General features: G+C 42.3%; 1 protein-coding gene across 1 annotated transcript in view; it reads left to right on the top strand.

Moving 5' to 3' along the window:
* Positions 1-17,452, top strand: part of kdrl (kinase insert domain receptor like) — a 39,581-nt gene extending 22,129 nt beyond the window's left edge. The window contains exons 18-30 of the mRNA XM_080465407.1: positions 423-527; positions 2,606-2,719; positions 2,858-2,946; positions 3,046-3,199; positions 3,967-4,064; positions 4,762-4,884; positions 5,205-5,316; positions 8,352-8,451; positions 10,628-10,733; positions 12,853-12,977; positions 13,881-13,959; positions 14,314-14,414; positions 17,266-17,452. Coding sequence (XP_080321533.1) covers positions 423-527; positions 2,606-2,719; positions 2,858-2,946; positions 3,046-3,199; positions 3,967-4,064; positions 4,762-4,884; positions 5,205-5,316; positions 8,352-8,451; positions 10,628-10,733; positions 12,853-12,977; positions 13,881-13,959; positions 14,314-14,414; positions 17,266-17,449 — 1,490 coding nt within the window. The 3' untranslated portion in view covers positions 17,450-17,452. The remainder of the gene's footprint in view (positions 1-422; positions 528-2,605; positions 2,720-2,857; positions 2,947-3,045; positions 3,200-3,966; positions 4,065-4,761; positions 4,885-5,204; positions 5,317-8,351; positions 8,452-10,627; positions 10,734-12,852; positions 12,978-13,880; positions 13,960-14,313; positions 14,415-17,265) is intronic.
* Positions 17,453-21,529: the final 4,077 nt, after the last annotated feature.

Raw genomic sequence — 21,529 nt, 5'->3', positions numbered from 1 at the left:
ATCTCGTTTTGATACTATGTGGTTTATATATGTGATATAACAGGACTATTCTGTCAATAAAGGACTATTCTATTCTATTCTATTCTATTCTATTCTATTCTATTCTAGATGCACACTGTTGAAATGAAAGGTTAAAAGTTCGAGTGGTTTAAAGTCACACAGCCATACACATTAAGATATATTGTGCAGATATCGCCGCTCTCTGCAGCTGGTGTGTGGGGTCATTACTTATCAATGACCTGTGCTGTTGGCCCGTCTTTAAGTGAACCATAAATTCTCTTGAAGGCTGCCTGATGATCGGAGCTACGGCGCATTGTTTTAATTACAGGGACTGACTGACAGGGAATTCAGTCTTGATTTCCCTGCCCCAGGGAAAGGAAGCTATAATGTCGTCCCTCTTGTCTCCGTTCTTCCACTGTCAGGCAAAACGCTCGGCCATGGGGCTTTTGGAAAAGTGGTCGAAGCTTCTGCCTTTGGGATCGACAAGCTCTCCACCTGCAAGACGGTTGCAGTCAAAATGCTAAAAGGTGAGGTGTCCAAACTTCAACGACCTCTTTTACTCTGGCAATACTCAATATTTCAGTGTGCTTTGTTTTTTCTTTTCACTCAAGTGACATAAGTCAGTTCACAGCTGATATTGCAGCACTATTTTAACTACAACAGGGGTTCCAATTGCTTCAATGCAAGTGTTTTTAATGTAACGGCCGATTGTGCTGCATTGTGGGTGTTGGAGTGGCCAACATGCTCCGTAGAGTAAGCATGTTCTCCCTGTGCCTTGGCTTTCTCTGGTTGTTTATAGACGTCCTTCCTCAGTCGCAAAACATGTGGAAGTGAACCGGGGCATCTGAGATTGATAGTTTAAATCGTTCATGTGGAGTACCGTCGCCAAAGTTTGAGCTAAACAAGTTCCTGATAAATGTTTCTGAAGCCCTCCAAACATTCTCCAGACCAAGTCCGTACTTCACGGACAAGTATTTACAGCAGAGACTTTATTTTCTACATGCATGACAGACTCATAAGCTACTGCGGCACGTGTGCAATTAATGTTTGGGCGACACGAGCTCAGAGCAAAGAAGAAATAGGTAGAAATAGAGGCTAAGACGCGTGACGGCTCGGATCACAATGTCCTCACTCTGGAGGTGAAGAAGAGTTCAAAGGGGCAAGAGACAAATACAAAATATCTCAAATATATACAAATATATCAAATTTAAATTTTTATCGCTCTTAACATTTGGAAAACATCCCAACTCACATCTGGATCGATTTAAAGAGGAATTACTTACAACCCCGTGTTTCCAAATAGGCACAACAAACTATAAATGTTGTTTAAAAAAAATAAATAAAATGAAACCAGCTTTATATGTGGATGACGTGTTTTCATTTCTTAGAAGTCTTCTTGTGTTACTAGAGAACTTTGTTGTGGTTTGTGATATAGAGACGGTGTATCAGTAAGAATTAAGAACGGGGCTGTAGCGCAGATTTATCTCTGGCTGTCTTAACATTAATCATGTGTCTTCGTAAATCACCGGCGCTGCGAGAGGAACAGACTCTGGCTGCTGTTAGTCGTAGGTCAGCCCTGATGGAAAGCAGCAGGTCTCCTCACACTGACCATGTTTCAGCCAGAGACTCGCTGGCTGCTTTCAGTTTTGGTTATAGAGGTGAGCTTGGTCAAGAAACCAAAAAAAAAGCGACAACCACTAAATCTCAGCTTGATGATATCATTGCACGTATTTATCAGAATCACTCACATGATTATGAGCATTTCCTCTTTTTATTCTTGTGATTATGTGGTCACTGTGTTTTTCAGATCAAAAGCTGATTTCTATTACATTCGTTTGTGTCATGGTTTTATTCATTCATCATTTTCTAAAGTTCAAGTTGACTAATAATACACCCAGTATTTTGTTTCTACACTTTGAAACTGCACGTAGAAAGAATTACCTCCAGATTTATGGAGATATTATAGTTCCGACTGTTCTCGGAGGGCCACACTGTGGTGTAGTGGTTAGTGTAGTTGTTTTTTCAGGCACTCCCGTCTCCGTTCACTGTCCACAAACATGCATAATTTGCCCCGAGGTGAATGTGAGTGTGTGGTTGTGTCTCTGTTTTCACCCTGTGATGGACTTGTGACTTGTTCAGGTGACCAAAGTTTTAAATAACTACTAGATGGTGCACTTTACATAGTCGTCATTGGCTTACTTCTCTTTCACAATATGAATTAAGTTAGAAGAAAGCCGTCTTCGTCACTGACGTTCCTCTCATCCTCTACAGAGCCGGGAAGCACGTTTAAGAAATAATCCTTTATTCCTTCAGCTGCTGCCACTTTAAACAACAAGACATAGAAAATTTAAACCTGTTGTTACTTTCTCATTCACGTGCTTCTTGGTACTTTTTTTTAAAATAAGGGTTTTTTTTATCATTAAGCCTGTTCAAGCGATTGTTTGGAGAGAGACAATAAAGTCTATTTCATCTAGTCTTTTTCTGTGATTGTCAAAAATGCCGAAGAGCTCTTAAAATGAAAGGATTTAGAGGAAGTTGTAAGGCATGTAAGTCTTTCATCAAACACCGGCCAATGCTGAACAGGTTTGTACACTTGGGGTTACAGGAGGCGCCACATCAAATGAGCGCAAAGCTCTTATGTCGGAGCTGAAGATCCTGATTCACATTGGACATCACCTGAATGTGGTCAACCTGCTGGGTGCCTGCACAAAACCTGGAGGTGAGCTCACCTTTAAAATCTAGAGACCCTAAAGAAAACACTAAACTATCAGTCTGTGTCAATGTTAATGTAACACCATTTTTTTTTTTTTTTGCTGTTGTGATAATTATTTTAAAAAAATATACGTCATTTCAATAGGACCATTGATGATGATTGTGGAGTTCTGCAAATATGGAAACTTGTCCAACTACTTGAGAAGCAAGAGAGAGGATTTTCTTGTCTACAAGGTGAGTGACACGCCGTATATAGAGTCTCATTCATTTCAGTGGTAATCTCTCCCACAACTCCATTATTGAAACGTAACATGACAAATGCTTTGCGGTCAGAACCAGGACGGTAAGGTGGTGTCGTCCGGGTCGGGCTGCGAGCTGAGCGAGCTGATGAAGCGCCGCCTGGAGAGCGTGGCCAGCACAGGAAGCTCGGCCAGCTCTGGCTTCATCGAAGATAAGAGCTACTGCGACTCGGAGGAAGAGGAAGACGGTAAAGGCCAAGCACGTCCCGCTTCCTTTCAACCCCCGCAGTCCTCCTCCTCCCTTGTTTGTCCCTCCTGCTGTCCTCCCCCCCCCCCCCCCCTCCTACCGCCTCCTCTCACCTCTGCTCCAACCCTCCTGCTCAGGAACGAAAGCTCCCCTCAGATTGTTTTCTGGTCTGAGTCTGATGGGACGTTTCCTCCTCCTGTTCGGCAGTACAATCGCTGCAGCAGGAGCCACTGTCACCCCACTGAGTCTGGGGAGGCGTCTGTTTATTTCCCGTCCTGACCCGAGTTTCGCTCTGCTCTGTCTTCGGCTCGGCACGTCGGCCATGTCGTTCCTGATGTGTTATTTCTGGTTTGATTGGCTGTTTACTCAGGTGGGCCTGTGGAAGGACTCCCAGCGAGTTCCCCCTCTCAGCACGCCGCGCTCATTACCACACGTTTCACCTGACATCTGACAAATCGGCGCAATTGTGAATTTGTTTTTTAATCGCTGCTCAGCGAAGGATGTTTTAGAGACAGAGCGCGTAGGAGGAGACAAGTACGTGACAGGATGGATTGTCAGGACGCGGCGCTGTGGCCCTGGGCTTCTCCAGTGTCCCCTTGAGATTCATTATTATTCCTTCTTATCTGATTTATCAGTTGCTGAGAGCTGCTGATCATCCTCACTTTCTTTGAAAACATGCCTAGATGATTAAGGTTAATTCTCCAGATGTAAAAGGTCACAATGAAAGCTCCTTCTCAATGGGAAAACTTCATTTCTCTCTGTTTTCAGAAACCGAGGATTTATACAAGAGGATCCTGACACTGGAAGATTTAATTTGCTACAGTTTCCAAGTTGCAAAAGGCATGGAGTTCTTGGCTTCACGCAAGGTTCGCTTTCTCATTTTAATACATGTGTAGTTTGGATTTCTTTTTAAGATTGTCCATAACATGGTGGAAGATCACTATGTTCAAATTTATTAGCAAGGTGTCCAAAAAAGAAAATGCTGCAAAAGTAAAGAAAGAAAAGAGCAAATAGTTGCAAATGTTTTTATGAATTCCTGTGTAGATTTGAATGCAAATGCTTTTATTTTTTACTGTTTACATTTAGTTAGGGGTGTTTTGATTTAATTTCAATTTGTATTTAAGAAACCTCTTGGTGTCGTTGCTTAAACATCAGATTGATCTGATATGCACGTAAAAAAATGAAAACAATGTAAGAGAAAAAAGTTTAATCCGTTTCTGATTTCAAGAGTCTCCACCTAGAATTATGCGTGCACATTCAGAACATCTGAAAATGTTTTTTTTTTTTTTTTTTTGCTTTGACCTACTTTATTCTCCCCTTTGTTGAATAATCTGGTGATTTTTAAAGAAACTGGATGATACCGAGTGCAGAATGAAGCCAATGTTGTCAATAGCCAATAGCTGAATATGTGAAGAAATAACTTATTATATTTTCAAGTGATGACTTTACCATGTGTTTCTCTGGACTCAGCGGATCACTCTAAAGTCAGTGATCTGCATAAAACTGGGTGTAAATTTGATTTTTTTTTTGTTTTGTTTTATATTTTTTGTCTTTTTCCATTAGTGCATTCATCGTGATTTGGCGGCACGGAATATCCTCCTCTCTGAGAACAATGTTGTGAAGATCTGCGACTTCGGACTCGCCAGAGACATCTACAAAGACCCCGATTATGTGCGCAAAGGAGACGTAAGTGAAACAGCCTAAAACTCTTTGCTATTGTGGTTTATCCTCTCCAGCCCCTGAATTCCAGAGAACGACGGTTTAGAATACTGTCGTTAGTAGCAAACCTACAAAGAAAAATATTTGGCAGAAAACTGGAGGACTCATTTTGATAATGTTAGACATAATAATGTTTAAATAGTTGATAAAAAAAAAAAAAAAAGCTCAACTGAGGCCAATTCAAACCAGCCAGTTTCCCCCTAAAGTAACAGTGTTTATGTTGGCTGCGGTAAATGAGATGTTTGCAGGTGATAGAGGAAAGTAATTATCTCAATATTTGTGCACAGGCTCGACTGCCACTGAAGTGGATGGCACCTGAAGCCATTTTTGATAAGATCTACACGACTCAGAGTGACGTTTGGTCCTTTGGCGTTCTCATGTGGGAGATCTTTTCTCTGGGTAAGTTGCTGACCTCTTGGTTTATGTGCTTTTATTCAAACGTTTCATAGACTAAAGCAAAAAAAAATAAAAATAAAAACTTTATTCCGAAGTAATACAGATTGAAAAATAAAATTTTCAAAGCATTTAGATTTAGATTTATGGGCAGTTTTTGGGGGGGAAATTTGCATGTCTTTTAATGTATTGACATTTTTCCTATATGTTTTATGTACCTGTTTTGTCTGAAACTTTAATGTGCTGCTGCCTGTATTGGTCAAATGAAGGTTAAATTACAATAAATTAAAAAAGGTGTAGAGTAACAAAGGTGATGGAACTTGTGGGCTGTATCATATTGAAAGCGGCTTCCAACCAGGCCTGCTGTCAGTGTCATGATTAGAAACAGGAAGCACCTAATATGAATATAAAATGTCTAAATTATCCATTTCCGACTTCTCTTTTATTTGGATCAAAAACATTGAGTTATTTTTTCGGCTTTTTAAAGACAAGTTGCATTGGAGAGATAAACTGCATAGGAGGGTTTGCAATCATGTTTCACTTTCATTTGAAGTAAGTTAGATAATACTGGAATTACTATAACTTCAGCTGGTAGTTTATATTCATTGTTACTACTGCGGGGTCTTCCTTCCAGTTACTCACTGCGCTCGGTTGTCATATACATTCAGTGAGAAGATACTCTGAGGTGGACCTTGGTTCTTCCCGCTATACTACCCCACCAGATGTACTGGGTAATAACTGTCCTCTTCCACTGTGCACTACTAGTGCCTGAGTGAGCCTGTGCACATTAGTGCAGGCTTGGGGACTTTAAAACGAGAGAATGCCACCTTGTTTAAGCTATGTGCTTCATTCCTGCTGGCAACATAAAGTCACAGTAACCAAGCAGCCAGATCAGTGTAAAAGTGGACCCCCGCTGTGCACAGCGGCCTTTAAGGCAGCATTGTGTGTCCGCCGGTGCACCGTGGTTCTGAGCTGGAGGCGCATTTCTAAAGCGGGACTCAGCATGAAATATTGTATGTTCAAACGTCACCATGGGAAGTGGAGGAAACATAAGAGTAGGTGTAAAACAGCAGAGTTGGATGTATTGCCGCACTGTACGTTTGGACTGTGCCGCCTTTTGAATCGGCAGCCATTGTGGCTGAAAGACTGTGTCACTGAATGCACTTTCCAACATAAAGCCGGCCGACGTCACAATGACACTTTGATCTCATTCTCTTTTTCTTTCTTTCCTCCTTCTCCTCCCTCTTGACACATTCACGCCACAGTTTCCCCTTCAAAGAAACACTGGAACATCTGGGTAGTGTTAGTTGGGCCTCAGAAAAATATAAATCAGGAGACAAGGATACAAAACGACCCAGAAAAATAGCAGAGCGGTGAGATTTGCAACCCAAACATGTTTGTAGGTCAAACCTGGACAAAACGAGTGTGCTTTTAAGATCACTGAAAACCACAAGTGTGTCAGTTCTGTATTGAGGGCTCAGATATCCACTTTGTTAGTTCAGCGTTAATTCTACATAAGACACCATTAGGGGAAAACAATATTTAGTATGACAATGACCAAAGGTGGAAAACGATCCGTGGAACAGATCCCGATATGATTAGACAATAAAAAAAAAATTAAAAAAAGAATTCATTATTCGCTACACTTGTGGATACCCAAATAAATGTAAAGTAACTTATATTTGAGCCTTTTAAAACCTAAAATCATTGTATACAAAAAAAAAATCTCAAAGCTATGTATTTGTTTTATTGTGATTTAGTTTTTTGTTTTTTAAATCTTTGGTTATGTTGCCATATTGCTTTGAGCTGTACGACTGTAACGAAACAAAGACTTCTCCTTCTACCCTTTTCCTTCAGTCTGTAGGAGAAGCTACGGTGGCCAAGGATTTGAGAAAAACACAAAAGGCCCTTAACTGGGATAGTGCTCTCAAATTTATACCACAAATGAAGTCCATATGACACCGGTCAAAGATTTAAATAGTTGTTGATATTATCTCATCGGTTGGGGGTTTCTTGCATGCACATACATTATTTGCCTGTTTGTGATCATATTTGTGAGACTGAAATGAGATTAGTGCGTACTGAGATTTGCATGTGCCTGCAAGGATTTCCAAATGTCTTTGTCCTCATCTCCCCCTCAGACAATCCTCTCAGCTGGCTGTTTTTGTTTTCCTGCCGTCACAGAGATCCGTCTGTAACTCAACTGTAGAACTGTTGTAAAGTGTCAGAGATACAGGGAAGTCTAGATTGCGAGCGAGGGAAGCCCCAGTTGTGGATTAATCTCTGTAGCAAAATCCAGCAAGGTGAGACGCTTGGTGAATTTACAGACCGGACCCTCTGAGTGCGCTGACGCGAAACATATTCCACTCAAAAAATACCAACATGCAGCAGTGACTAAACATTCAGTCCAGCACCCCGTCAGAAAAACAGGAAGACCACATAGACTGCAACTAAAAACTCCGTCAGCTGGAAATGAAATGTTTTCTCAACACAAATCACAGATTGTGTTTTTTTTTTTACTTGCCCGCCGCTCAGTGGGGGATCCTATAAATCTGTGAACCCATAAATTTGATTCATCATTTTGTGCATGGGAACTCAAGTAAACGAAAATAATACTTAATGAGTCATAAGATTATATTGATTACGTGCTCGGCTGAGTGTTATTTCACCAAACCCACAAAATGAGGTATTGGATGCGGGTTTCTGCACAGAGAGTGAAGAATGGAGTTTCAGTGTTTTTCTTTTCAGATTAAAGAGAAATAAATTTGGCATATTTATGATTCAAAAGCAGACAAATATTATGCTTCTATTATTTGCATTGAGCGAATCTTTCTTTAACCCTTTCAAAACAAAAGTCATCTCTAATCCATGTGATTGCAGTTCATGTGTGTCTCCATGTATCGTAGTGTCACGAAACACTAAACCCCAAGACGCTCTTAATTGTGCGAGAACTCGCATAGCAGCGTCTCCATTGAATGGCCGATTAAAGAACCTCTTAGAACGAAGTAATTGTACCTCTTCCCTCCTGTTTCCGCTGCCAGGTGCCTCCCCGTACCCCGGCGTCCAGATTGATGAAGAATTCTGCTGCAGACTGAAAGAAGGGACCAGGATGAGAGCGCCAGAATACTCCTCCTCTGAAATGTGAGTATTCTTGTGAATTTAAGAAAAGGCGTTTCATGGGTTGTGACGAAGCAGGAAATCTGTGTAGAAAGTCTCGTTTATGAAGCTGCCGGTTGTTTCGTTCTCCTCACAGAAGCTGAGAAACAAAGGCAGAAAGTTAGAGGAGGTATTTTTTTCTTTTTTCCTCTTCCAGCAGCAGGTCAGAGATGCCCGATAAGAATCATGAGTAACGCGGCCCTCGGTGTCGCAGAGGGAAACATTAGCTTCTGATTAGCTCGGCCGCGGTTTAAGTTTAAAGCTCTGAAACCTTTCGAGACTGACAGCGGTACAGATAAAACCATGTGGAGCCTAAATTTTTCTTTTTTCTTTTTTCTGAGTAAGACCTGAAAGATTGTGTGAGACATAAATATCTGTGGGAGAACACAGAGTCCCCTCCTTCTGTATCATTGCTGTCAGTCAGTGACGCAGCCGGTCAAACTTTTCATGTAATAAAACTCTTCTGTCCAATGTGCAACTGATCTCGGCCCAGCAATCACAGCCCGGGCCCGGACACTGTGTGCATACGTTGCATCTGGATTTAATTTGAACCGACTCCCATTGTTGAACTTCATAAATGTTATTTATTTTGAAAGCCTAATTCTGCACTTCGGCCTGATAATGACGACGGTATCAGAAGGTCCGGGGCTGGAAAGCACTTTGTGCCAAGTAAACCTGACTGAATGAATCTAACAGCGACGGATGCAGACAGTGATTGGAAATGAAACACAAAATCAAATCCAGACTGTAGATTCTAAGTCGGATCTTTAGATGCAGACCGACTGGTGCCAAGAATTTCTCGTACTTTCCGTCGAGGTTCAGGCAGGCCATTGACTGAAATAGAACTGCCAGATTACATATTTTGCATTCTTATGCCTGTGAGGCCTGCCTCTAATTTAAAGTCCAGATAAAACCTGCTGATATCAGTTCAGATGGGACGCGCTCGGGGCTCAGTGGGGTGAACTCTCTTCATCCCCTCCAGAGTTCTGCGGTCCGTCACAGGTGTCCATCAGTACAGGTTATGACATTGCGACCCTCGCAATACGAGACTGATGAAAACCATGTGAGACGACAAGCAGCCTCTTTTCATTTGCGCCACTCGGCCCCTCTAACTCATCAAGAATGCCGCTAACAGTGACTCCCCGTCCTGATGCATTGCTCAGGAATTCAGCGGATGCTTAGCGGAGAGTGGGAGGACAATAAATAGGATGCTCATTTCCCATCCAACACTTGCCGGACAGGATGAAATACTAGGGCAAAAGATCTTTCCTCATCAGAAACACTCCGCTCCCTCAAGGCCCAAAACATGTGGCGTGTTGCTATTTATTCTCATTATGAGTCGGACAGGAAATGTGGTTTAAATATTGCAGTCATACAATGTGTCTACTTCCTCCTCAATAATATGCACAAGAGCTGCGGTCCGGCTCTGGACATCCTGCCACTGTTAGTCGGGCTGCCACCTGCACCAGCAAACTCTACATCTACTACGGTGGGAGTCACAAGACCAGATGGAGGAGAAGACCAGCGACCTCCTGGAGCTCCTCAAACGTGCACTAAACATCACCAAACATAATCACAACGTCTGTATTGACATGAAACATAAGCTCTCTGTGGGGAAAGTGGTGGTTTCTACATTAGGAATCTGTAACAAGCTGTGAAAGTCATTTCCACAGCAGCGATGGTGCTGCATTTCTGGATTTCTCCGTGAAGTGAGGCTCGGATGGAAACTAGCGAAGTGGCTCCGAGCTTTCCCACCTGGACAGAGACGCTGACAGCCTGTCAGGGACCCGGTCGAGGCTGCATGCTGTCTCCGGTGTTCACACCCAAGTCCAGGAGAGCGAGATCCAGTCCCGGGGGCTCAGGATTGCCTCTGAAATGGGGGAATAGTGTGTGTATAAATGGTCTGAATGACTGTTGATTTAGAGGCGCGCCAGATGTGGCCGTACAGTGCAAAGAAGTTTGTTTATTGAAGATTGAAAAGATGAGGGACCACCGGTCCTGAGGTAGCTGTTTTTCTTACCGAAGGTGTTACAATATCCAATATATCAACCCCATAATTCTCGATGTTGCTCTTGGCGCTAACCTTTATAGTGTAAATCTAGTATTGAGAAGGCTTTCGTCTACATTTGACCGACTCTGTGGTTTGTTTTTTTGCCTTCAGATATCAGACCATGCTGGACTGCTGGCAGGGTGAGCCGCAGGAGCGACCCACCTTCACTGAGCTGGTGGAGCAGCTGGGAGATCTGCTTCAGGCCAGCGTGCAGCAGGTATTTATTTATTTATTTTCTTCATTTACATTAATGTTGTTAGCTCCTCCACCAAAAAAACAAAACACAGTGACGATGTATGGAGTCAGATTGTTTCCTCTCCAGTGCAACATCATAACCAACAAGCCCTTGCTCTCATAGCAAAACCTTGTACCTCACCACAATAAGCTCTTTATATCCATTTTTAAACTGTATTAAGTTTATAACTGTTTAATCTCTGCACATAATTTATTCCATAACTTTACACTGCGGATGGTTGATACAGAAGCTTTTCTGGGTGGTGCTTTAAACAGTATTTGGATCGTTTTGAACTCGATGAGGTCAGTGGATTTTAAAGTTTTTGACGTGAATGATCACAAAACATATTAGTGGAAGTATTTCCTCTCTTACGGCAATATTATTTTATGCTTATATGTGTTGACCGTAGAACAATATTGATCATAGAACAATAGTAGTATTAGTCAGTCCCAAATGTCACAGACACTCAGGAAGCGTCGTTCGGAGTCCTGCAGCCTTAAGGCGTTTCAGTGCCATGTCTCACCGAGAAGGCACTCGGTGTAACTGAGAAGGGAAGTGACACTCATACACAAACACTTGGACCCCCTTTTGAAACGACACAACCAGCCTGACAAAAGCAGCCTCACTTCAAAACACATGGAAAAACAATGCGAAAACGAGTGTGATGCAAGATAGCATTGTCTGGTGTTGAGGCTTTTAAATATTGTTGTGAAAGGACATATGAATGCAATAATGAACTCAAATACTGAATTCCCATTTAAAAAAAAAAAATATTGTGGAGAAGTCTTCCACAAACTCCTGTTAACTGTTTGTTTGTATAATTGAGACTCGAAATCTCACTGCCTTGGTAGAGCAACTGCACAAAAAAAGAAATCAGCTCATTTTATGGACCTTTTGGATTTCAGGTTAATCCGTTTTTTAATGCTTCATGTTGTGGGAGTACTCAATAGCAACTTGTGGTTTTAGCAGTAGATGAGGAGAATACATGTTAACACTTCAATGTTAAAAAAATAAATATATTTATATATATATATATATATATATATGGTGGCCATATTGCCCTCAGTAGTGTCAGAATGTTTTTTTTTTCTCATCTATGTCATATTTTTCATAATTTTAATGCTCTTGTGCTGTAAAAACAGTGCCTGTAAGTCCTTCAAAATTAGGAACACCCCACTGAGTCCAGTGAGTCTGTCTGCGGTAAACATTCTGACCTATTAGAGGGGGGAAAGCACAGGGGTCATTAAAACACTCACAATGGCTTTATTCTGTCCAAGTGCTCCATTAAAGCCATGTGATAACACCAGGACTCCGAAGCCAAAGCAGACACAAAAGAAAACAGCCACTTTTTGCGATCCTGTTTCCACCTGTTTACCTGTGCTGCAGGAAAAAGTCAGAGAGGTTAAATTACACCCAGTCTCAGCTCGCTCTGAGCTCTGTTAATCTGTGAGACGAAGGAACTGAAATGCAGAAAAATATATTCTTACTGGAACAACTGACGGCTTCTGGAGTTCTTTTTTTTTTTTCCAATTTGAATAATTTAGAACAATAATGATCACCTCTATAACTTGGAATTTTCCTATGAAGGGCAAAATGTGACTGAAATATGAATAAAAATGAAAGACTCGACATCTAATTCCAATAATCTGAGGAAATCAGCTTGAGAGAGCCATTTGGATCCATGAAACTTTTAGCTTTCTGCTACTGCAGCGGTAGAGGAACATAACAAAGGGAATTATATTTCAGTGTTTTTGCAGCGATTTCCCAAATCTACAGAGCGTCCAGTTAAACCACGGAGCGATAGACAAGGCCACACATCAGACCACAAGACGACGGTTGCATTACAAATGAGCCTGTGAAAGCTATCTTCATGAGAAACGCCTCAGACAGGACGGAGAGGACAGACGAGCAGTTTGACTCTCATTAATAAGCTTTTGTTACAGAGCAGAAAGGCCCGCCTCGGACCGACTTCCACCATCGCGGCCCTGGATTTATTCAGCATGATGTTGGTTTCTTTGGCCCGCCACCAAGACTTGTGGCTGTGTGTGTTTGCATAGCGCACACAGTGTTGACCATAAATCTGCCTGTTTCATTCATTTAGGAGGGGAAGCACTACATACCCATCAACACAGCCCTGCTGGGGAAGGTGGGCGACCAGACGGCCGCAGTGCCAACGGAGGAGACTCCCACTCGACCCGTCTCCCACCGTGACTCGGGAAGCAACTGGTGAGCACACCGGTCATTGTGGGCTCCGTGTGACAGACACCTGAGCCTCCATTGGCCGGCTGTATTGGAAATGACAACAATTGTGACTTTATCTGTGAACATCAGGTCATCAATTATGTGGTTTTATAATCAAATACCTGGAAACGTTATGAACGCAGCTCGACAGAGTTCTGTTGCCGGCTCGGCTGCCGGCTCGGCTGCGAGTCTTGTTGACTCAAACTTGTCGGGCTCCCCGATGGTCTATCGAAGGAAATAAATCCTCACGCACGCGTAAACCAATCCCCCCACTACAGGCAAACCTTTGCCGCGTCTGTTTTGCAAAGGAAATACCTGACTCATTTTCATCATTTTCTTACTGAAAAACAGCCAAAACAATTATTGTTCCTGCGGCGCTCAGACTAAACTCAGCCGAGTCTGACCGGAGGACAATGAGACACCCGATGGGCGATAAGAAATCCTGGTCGGGCAGTTTGACGGTCAGGGAGCTTTCGGTATTGTGGCTCCTGCGAGGAATTTCCCCTCAAAACTGTCGAGCCAGCGACAAGATTTATGTCCACTTAAAATAATATTTGTCCAGCTCTTGGGTTTTCACAGGTCCACCAAGTGTGTTTATTGAGGAGGTGATGAAAAGCGGTAATGACAGTTGCCCCTTAAGTCGAATTAGGCTGCCGTTTTAGCCTCCGAGTGTTGAAATGCAAAACAAACAAGGTGTGTTTTCAGAGTACAATGTCATAGATGCAACACAGTGTTGACCTTAGTGATTAAGTTCCTGCAGTTGTGTTGCTGAACTTTGACCTTCGGCTGGAGTATAATCACAAGATCCTCACCAGCAGCAGCAGGAGGACATTTTAAATGTATTTCGAACTCTTAACTGAAGAAGTAAATTAGCTTTTTTTCACCTAGGAACATCAAGATCCGTCCGGCTAGTGTGAAGACCTTCGACGAGGTCACTATGGAGGACGGCACAAACGAGAACCACGAGGTGAGCGCAAAACTAAAGCTGAAACAGACTCACTAAATGAGCAAAGATTCAAAATAACCAAAGTTTGAGGTCAAATCGAGTCATGCAAAGGAAAAGTACTCAGAAACAGAAATATGGAAGGATATAAACACCACTGGTAAATATTCCGAAACGATCAAATCTGAGTTTTGTGTTATAAATAAAAGAAGTCTGGTTAGTGTTGTTGCATCAAAGAAATCATTTGAATTTCCGTACGTCATGGTTTGTGTTGTTACTAAAGTGTGTATTGTGTCCACTGTTCTACCTAAAACACATTTAATATGCCAAAAGGCATACGAGTGGCTCTCCGTGTTCACACTCTGTCCCCCTCGCCAGGGTCACTCGGACAGCGGGATGGGCCTGTCGTCCGACAACATGAAGACACTGATGTGCATCGAATCGCTGGCGGGCCGACCTCTGAGCATCATGGCTCTGGCGTACGTACACGACGTCACACACGCGCTGCCGCTGACAGATCGACACACACCAACACACTGGGAGCGGGGTACCTGCCTGGAAACCTCCCTGCTGTGCAGGAATGCACACTGTAACTGTCACTTACACACACACACACACACACACACACACACACACACACACACACACACACACACACACACACACACACACACACACACACACATACACACACACAGATTATTCTTCCTTAAAGAGAGGCCAGCGGCGAGTTTTCCCTTTTGTCTGAAGAAACCATGCGTCAGGGCGAGCAGCACAAAGAAGTGGGAGGGGGAAAAAAAAAAAAGCTTAAAGGTGACAAACTGAAGGACTGACCACAAAGGGAGAGTGAGGTCTGGCCTGTTTTAAGAGAACACACTAAAAAGTCTTTGTTTTCACCAAGAGAGCACTGAATAAGATACCTCCCAGACTGATTTAACTTATGAGTCATGGCTATCTGCTACAATGCAACGCTAGGCAACTAATACAATACGCTTCATTGTGCCCATAGGAAAATACCGTCTGGGTAATTTCAAATGCATGGAAAGAATTAAAAAAAAAGAAAAAAAAAGATAAATAGTGCATTTCATACATACTATTATTTAAGCAGCACACGACAGAATGAAAGTGACCTCCAGGACACAGAAGCTGTCATAATTATTAAAAAGCACAAGCCGTACCTGTCAACAGTGTTTATGTAACCTCACAAGATTTATTTCTATTGGCCTGAAAAAAGCCAAAGCAGTGACGTCGGCAGGCTTTAAAATACTCCAATCCACTCCGGCTGATGGTTTGATGACTTTAAGATGTGGATCTTGAAAAAATAGCGCTCTGTGTGTGTGTGTGTGTGTGTGTGTGTGTGTGTGTGTGTGTGTGTGTGTGTGTGTGTGTGTGTGTGTGTGTGTGTGTGTGTGTGTGTGTGTGTGTGTGTGTGTGTGTTCTCCGTTTCGAGGTCAGGCTCAAAAAGAGTCAAACATGAGGAGGATTTTAGTAAAACTTTTTTTTTTTCTGATATGGGGGGGGGGTCTCGCTCTGGGTGTGTGAAGGGTTATATGTGAAGTTTATAGCAGCTCAGTGGCAGGGTTAATTTACTGGGTCATACCCCTGAACTCAATAATTACACTTTAAACTTTCTCTCATTATTCTGCTGCCGCCTGCACAGTCGCAACTGGTAATACGGATTTAACGGAGGAACAGCCGGGAGAAACGTTGTCTTGTAGCAGGTCTTACAAACCGCTAAACGAAGACCGGAAAGGCACATATTAATTCTTACAATAAGGAAAAAAAATACAGAAGATTGAAGGGTGCCTGAAGGAGGATCTCAACTCGTGAGGTGGAGGATGTTCCGTGCCTGCTCGTCCCATCAGGGCCTCGGCGTGGCAAAGGGAATCAGCGCAGGCATCCAGGGAATGATCTATATTTTAAGGGGAGGACGTCTTCGCTGGGGTAACCGCTCAGTCAATGCCACCTTTGAACTTTTGATGGTGGTGGTGGGGGGGGGGGGGGGGGGGGGGGGGGGGGGTTTACGAGGGCCTCCCCCTGCCGTAGCTCTTTTGTATGGCAGTCCACCTGACGCTCCCCCGGGCCTCCCCACTCCTCTTGCCTCACTTCAATCAGCCAATAGGACAACTTTTTTTTTTTATCTCTGGACATCTCCAAGGATGTCAGAGTGAAGTGGAACATTTCCAGGAGACAGAAGGCTTCCCCTGAAAAAAAAACTTTCTTGACTAAAATCATTTCCTCTCCTGACGGCTTCGGCTCTGAAGCAAACAATTGACCTTGTGTCATCCGTGATGCAGTGACACGACGCTACGCCGCCGTCATGTAGTTTGATCAGACTTTACCAGGTAGTTTACTCATCTCGGAGGCATTCGAGTGGAGCTGCATTGTGTCTCCCCCCCCCGCTGGGCGCTGACCCTTTCGCCCTCAGAGAAAAGCTCCAGGAACCCTTTGCAACATCCCACACAATAAGAGGCAATTACTCATAATCTGGGCATCCAATGGAGCAGAAAAAGCTCAGGATGATGGATTACATCATACATGAATGAGGGGAGGTTGGTCTGATGGTACAGCTTCACAGTATCAACACAGCCGGCCATTGTGGGAGCCGTCAGGTCCAGTTGTCTTGAAAGAAAAACAAGTCATAAAAGAAACGGCTTGATGTCGTGCAAAAGTACACCAAAGTACACGGGCCGTTCTCACACTCGTCATTTCTCGGTCAGGATATCAACTGATCATCCTGTCGGGTTTGGTGTGTCTGCCGCTTGCGTTTGCACTCTGGTAGCACAATCCGTTGGATTATAATCTGATTGTTCAGTTTCACCTCTCTTGTGTTCAAGTCAGAAAAGATACGGGATGGACACTGAATAGTCAATAAAACACAATGAACATTCAAGATGCATTACAAAATAGTAAATATGAATAAATAAGTGATTGAAATGTTGATGGGACTTGAGAGAACATGATTTAAATGATATTAGATGACTAGTTATGTCTGTACAATCTTAATCTACGTCTTTTTTATCTACCTTTGAAATATCACTTCACTATTAACTTCTAAGGCACATTGTTACGTTCTCTTGAGTTTGTTTCTCTTGGAGGTTTTATTAACTGCTAAATCCAAATTAGACTTTATTTTTCCCACCTTGTCAACATAAAAGGACACAATACATTTCTCTGGTTTTGAACTACTGGAACACTGAATGGTTAAATATATGCTTGTGACTGGCCATTAGGAAGTTTTCATAAAATCCACCGTCATTCTGAAAGATTTATCGGTTTGTAAATAATGTGTAAGAGTGTATTAATAGTTTTTTATCTGTGCGTTTTCAGGATGAAGGCGGTGAGTAAGAGCAAGGAGTCGGTGCTGTGTGACGCAGAGAAGGAGAAGTATCCGTCCTCCGTTCCCCCTCTGGACTTCAGTCTGGACGACTCGGCTCTGGACGCCGGCCTGGAGTGCCACAGCCCGCCGCCCGACTACAACTACGTGGTGCGCTACTCCACCCCTCCTGTGTAGCCCCCCCCCCCGGCGTTTCCTCTGGGAGTCTGAGACTCTTCACCTCAAGGCCTTCCACTCTGCGCTCGTTAACTTTTCCTCGTCCACTTTCCACCGGGAAAACCTTTCCTCCTTCCCGCCGCAAAAAACACCTCTTTCAGCTGAAGGAAGAAAAACCTGCAGGCTGTTGATTTTTTTGTTCTTCAGACGCTGGCTTGACGTCAGCGCCGCACATTCACTGTGATGCGTCAACCAGCTGAAAACAGGCTCAGGTGTTTCTTTGACCTACTGTGAAAAAAAGCTCCACCTTCAGCTCAGACCTGAACTCACCCGACCAAACCCGCCATGATGACGATGACGATGATGAAGTAATAAGAGAATCACTCGGGAGGAAAGACAAGAGGATTGCCGAGGCTGTTCAAATGTATACTGAATATCTCCTTTTTTGTTTTTCTAATCGGAAACTGGAAAGTATTTTGTGAATATTTTTAGAAAAGAGGGATATTTTTCTGTCCATGTGAAGGTTTTGATGAAGACCACCAAACATTTCAAAAGAGAAGTTGTGTATAATTTTTTTTTTAATATGTTATAATGTTATCAAAAATCAACAAACATAAGAAAGCAAACTTCAGATTTAACATGAAACTATTACTAAGTCACTATAATTGAGGGCTCCTACATTTCTGTGTAATTTCATGCGTCCAGATTTATAGCAAGAATCAATACTTCATAGGAAGAGTTTAATCTGGGAGCAGCAGTAAAAACAAAATGTGTATTTTCTCGGCTTTCTAAACAATGTCACTGTTGCGCCGTTTACACGACAACGAATTCGAGTGTATCCCTCAAAACTTTCTTCACCTTTGGGGAGGTCGGTTTACACGGCACCAGTGTGCGGATCCACTGTATCCGCAAAGTTTTTAATCCAGCTCCCCAAGGTGGAAAGATTCTTTCACGGTGCTAATCCCTCCTGCAGAGACTGCCTGGAGGCAACAGAGCCTGTTACTGCTCATGCACATCTCTCCTCCTCCCTCCTGCTCATCCAGTTGTAAACAAACATGGCGGCCGTGTAGTGGTACGACCCGCGGTCCATATTCTAGTTTTATCGTCCAGATCAGTAGTTTAATAGTTGAGACTCACCCCTGATAGCATCCGATGCATCATCAGTCCATGCGGATGTCAGGTTCTCTCCATTTTCTTCACGTTTATACTGTATTTCTCTCTGCACACACGTCTGTGTAATTTCATTACAAAATCAAGCAACAGCGCCCTCCAGTGGCCCGGCATACCAACTACATCATTGTCTCAGTGTCCGCTGCTGCAGTGTAAACGCACTCCTTTTTTTTTTAGCGGATTAGTTGTTTTCACATGAAACGTTGTCGTGTAAACGGGGCCTAAGGTCATCCAGCTTTTGTTGCTCCAGTCAACCAAAGGATTTTTCCGGCCCAGTCTTCCTCGGATCAAAAGGTCCAATCACAGTGTTTCATCGGAGGTATTTGCTGTTTGTGCTGCTGTATTAAGCGTTTGTAAAGCCGAGGGATTCTCCTTGTCCTTGTGTTAATGAAGCTTGCAGTGCAGGCTGCACGGGAGTCCAGTCCTTGTTGTTTGTTCACAGCATTTTGCTTGTGATGCAATTTGAAATGCAGCTAGCTCGTGTTTGTTGACCACTAAAGAAACAGTATTTGTCAGTAAGTAAACTACAGTGTGAAGTGGATGTTTTGAACTTTCCAAATGTTTTTTGTTTGCTTGTGACCAAATGTTGAAGAACTGATTATGCACTGATACTTTATATCATGTTTTTTTTTTTTTTTGTATTTTAAAGGTATATTATAATGAAACAGTGTTGAAGTTCATATGTTATGAAGACATTCAACTTTACTTTGTTTTTGTTATTTTAATTTAACTCTTTCTTGTAAGAATATAATAGGAAAATTAACACGGGCAGTTTTTTTTTCTTACCAGCCTAACATTGTCACTGCCATCATATGAATTTTAGTTTCTGATATTACTCTTCTGATTTCAGTGTAACCGCAAATAAGATTCATTTTATTTTTTTCAAAGTTGGATTCTTATTACATTTTGTTCTAAATCAGCACCACTAACATTTCCTGCAGCAGTTCAGACCTTCTCTGGTTTTGTGTTATTCATGTACCGTTACAACTTTAATCAAAGTAATGTTCCCCAACACTGTTAACTGAGCATATGAAGTAAATAACTGAATAAAGATCTATATATTTATACATTAAACGCATCTCGACTCTCATTTCTTTTAAGATCTTGAAAAGAAATGTGTGAAACTTTTGATTCCTGTCGGATAAATCCTTTGGGTTTCCCAGCATTACCACGAGTTCAGTTAAATGTTTCTAGAACAGCGGAATACTGCAGAAATTTTAATTTCTTCCACAATCAGGCAGCTCTGCACTGACACATGGCACCACGAGAGGAACTACTTCCTCCTCTTCCCAAGATGGGCATGTGTGGGCGGAGCCAGTCCAGCTCACAAAGACACAGCAGATTGTCAATGCAGCTCCTATAATCTAATATTCAAATGGAGGAAAATCAAAGAAAAGCTGGATTTGGGTGCAATAAACTTTGAATACAATGTTTTTGGACATATGAGACCCATGTGAAAGTGTTGAAAAGCTGGATGATATGACCCCTTTAAGTGTGTCTCTTATACCCTTATTTATCTTAATTCAATTAAAACTGCCTAAAGTTAGAATTGGCTTCATCCATCCAGCTCCTCCTTCATGTGATCATAATCACGGAGCTCTGGAGCTCCACTCAGCAGTGACCAACCTGGACATTCAGTTAGCATATCCCAGAAATAACACACACACACACACACACACACACACACACACACACACACACACACACACACACACACACACACACACACACACACACACACACACACACACACACACCCACACACACACACACAATGTATACAACATATGAGGACTGCTGTGCATGTGAGACTTTATTGGTTGTAAAAACTAACAGTAGCAGGAAGGAAAGACCTGTGGTATCTCTCCTTCACACACTTGGGAAATAAAAACAAACAATAACAGTAAAAGTGTTATCCGCCAGTAGTTTCACTCCAAATACTTAAAAGAAATGATAAAAAAGGGAAGTTTGTTCTTCTTTTAAGTCTCACCCCTTAATTGACTATTGAAAATATTCAAAATCAGATCAATTTCATACATACGACTCTGACAAAGAAATTCCCTATTTAAGAGTCACTGAATAACCTTTAAATTCATGTTTTTGATTGTATGAGGAACATGCAAACTGCTAACCTCAGACCAGAACTGGGGATCCTCTTGCTGTGAGGTTAAAGTACCAACCACTCCACCGCTGTGCAGAATTAATATGTGGAATTCAGTTGTTTGATACTTTGTTCAGGATAGGATATATACAATCCTCTCTTGTTTCTGTATCTGCCAGGTGTCCCAAGACGTCTATTAACAAGAACAAAAGAGGGCCATAAACTCATTAGAGCAGATGTGTCGAACTCTTTTTACTTCAGGGGCCGTATACATCCCCCCCCAATACGATCTCAAGTGGGCTGCACAACTAAAATGATATGCAACTTTTAAATGATGAGGTTTAAGAAAAAGTCTTCCATCGTGTAAATGTCAGTAAACAATAGTGTTTCAACACAATGAATGTAGTGGATCAACTAAAAAAAAACATCATGTCCTGAATTTGCAGCTTGTAATTTCTCCTTGAAATGAAGTGACTGTGATTTAATAAGCTTTCCCTTGAAAGATCTCCAGTCTGCCACAACCATTTCTGAATTAAACAGGAAAATGTGTGTTGTAAACATTTAAAAATTCCCCTTTATTTCACCCTTCAAGTCTTTACATGATTAATTCTGGATATTTTTTTTTGTTTGTTTGTTTGTTTCCTCATCTCTTCCTCTCAAAATGCTGGAAATGAAACAGTCACTGCATGTTTACGGTAAAGCTGTGAAGGTTTTGATCGATTGTTAGGAGTCACAAGTCAAACGGATTGGATGTGAACAAAGAAACGGAGGGAAACGGAGCCTTGGGAGTCCACACTCTGAGAGAACTGTGTAATGTAAGCAGTTTTTCA

The sequence above is a fragment of the Lipophrys pholis genome, assembly GCF_963383615.2.
Source record: "Lipophrys pholis genome assembly, chromosome: 6".
NCBI classification, from domain to species: domain Eukaryota; kingdom Metazoa; phylum Chordata; class Actinopteri; order Blenniiformes; family Blenniidae; genus Lipophrys; species Lipophrys pholis.
The sequence above is the reverse complement of the archived record's forward strand: the minus strand, read 5'-3'. Positions and strand labels throughout refer to the sequence as shown.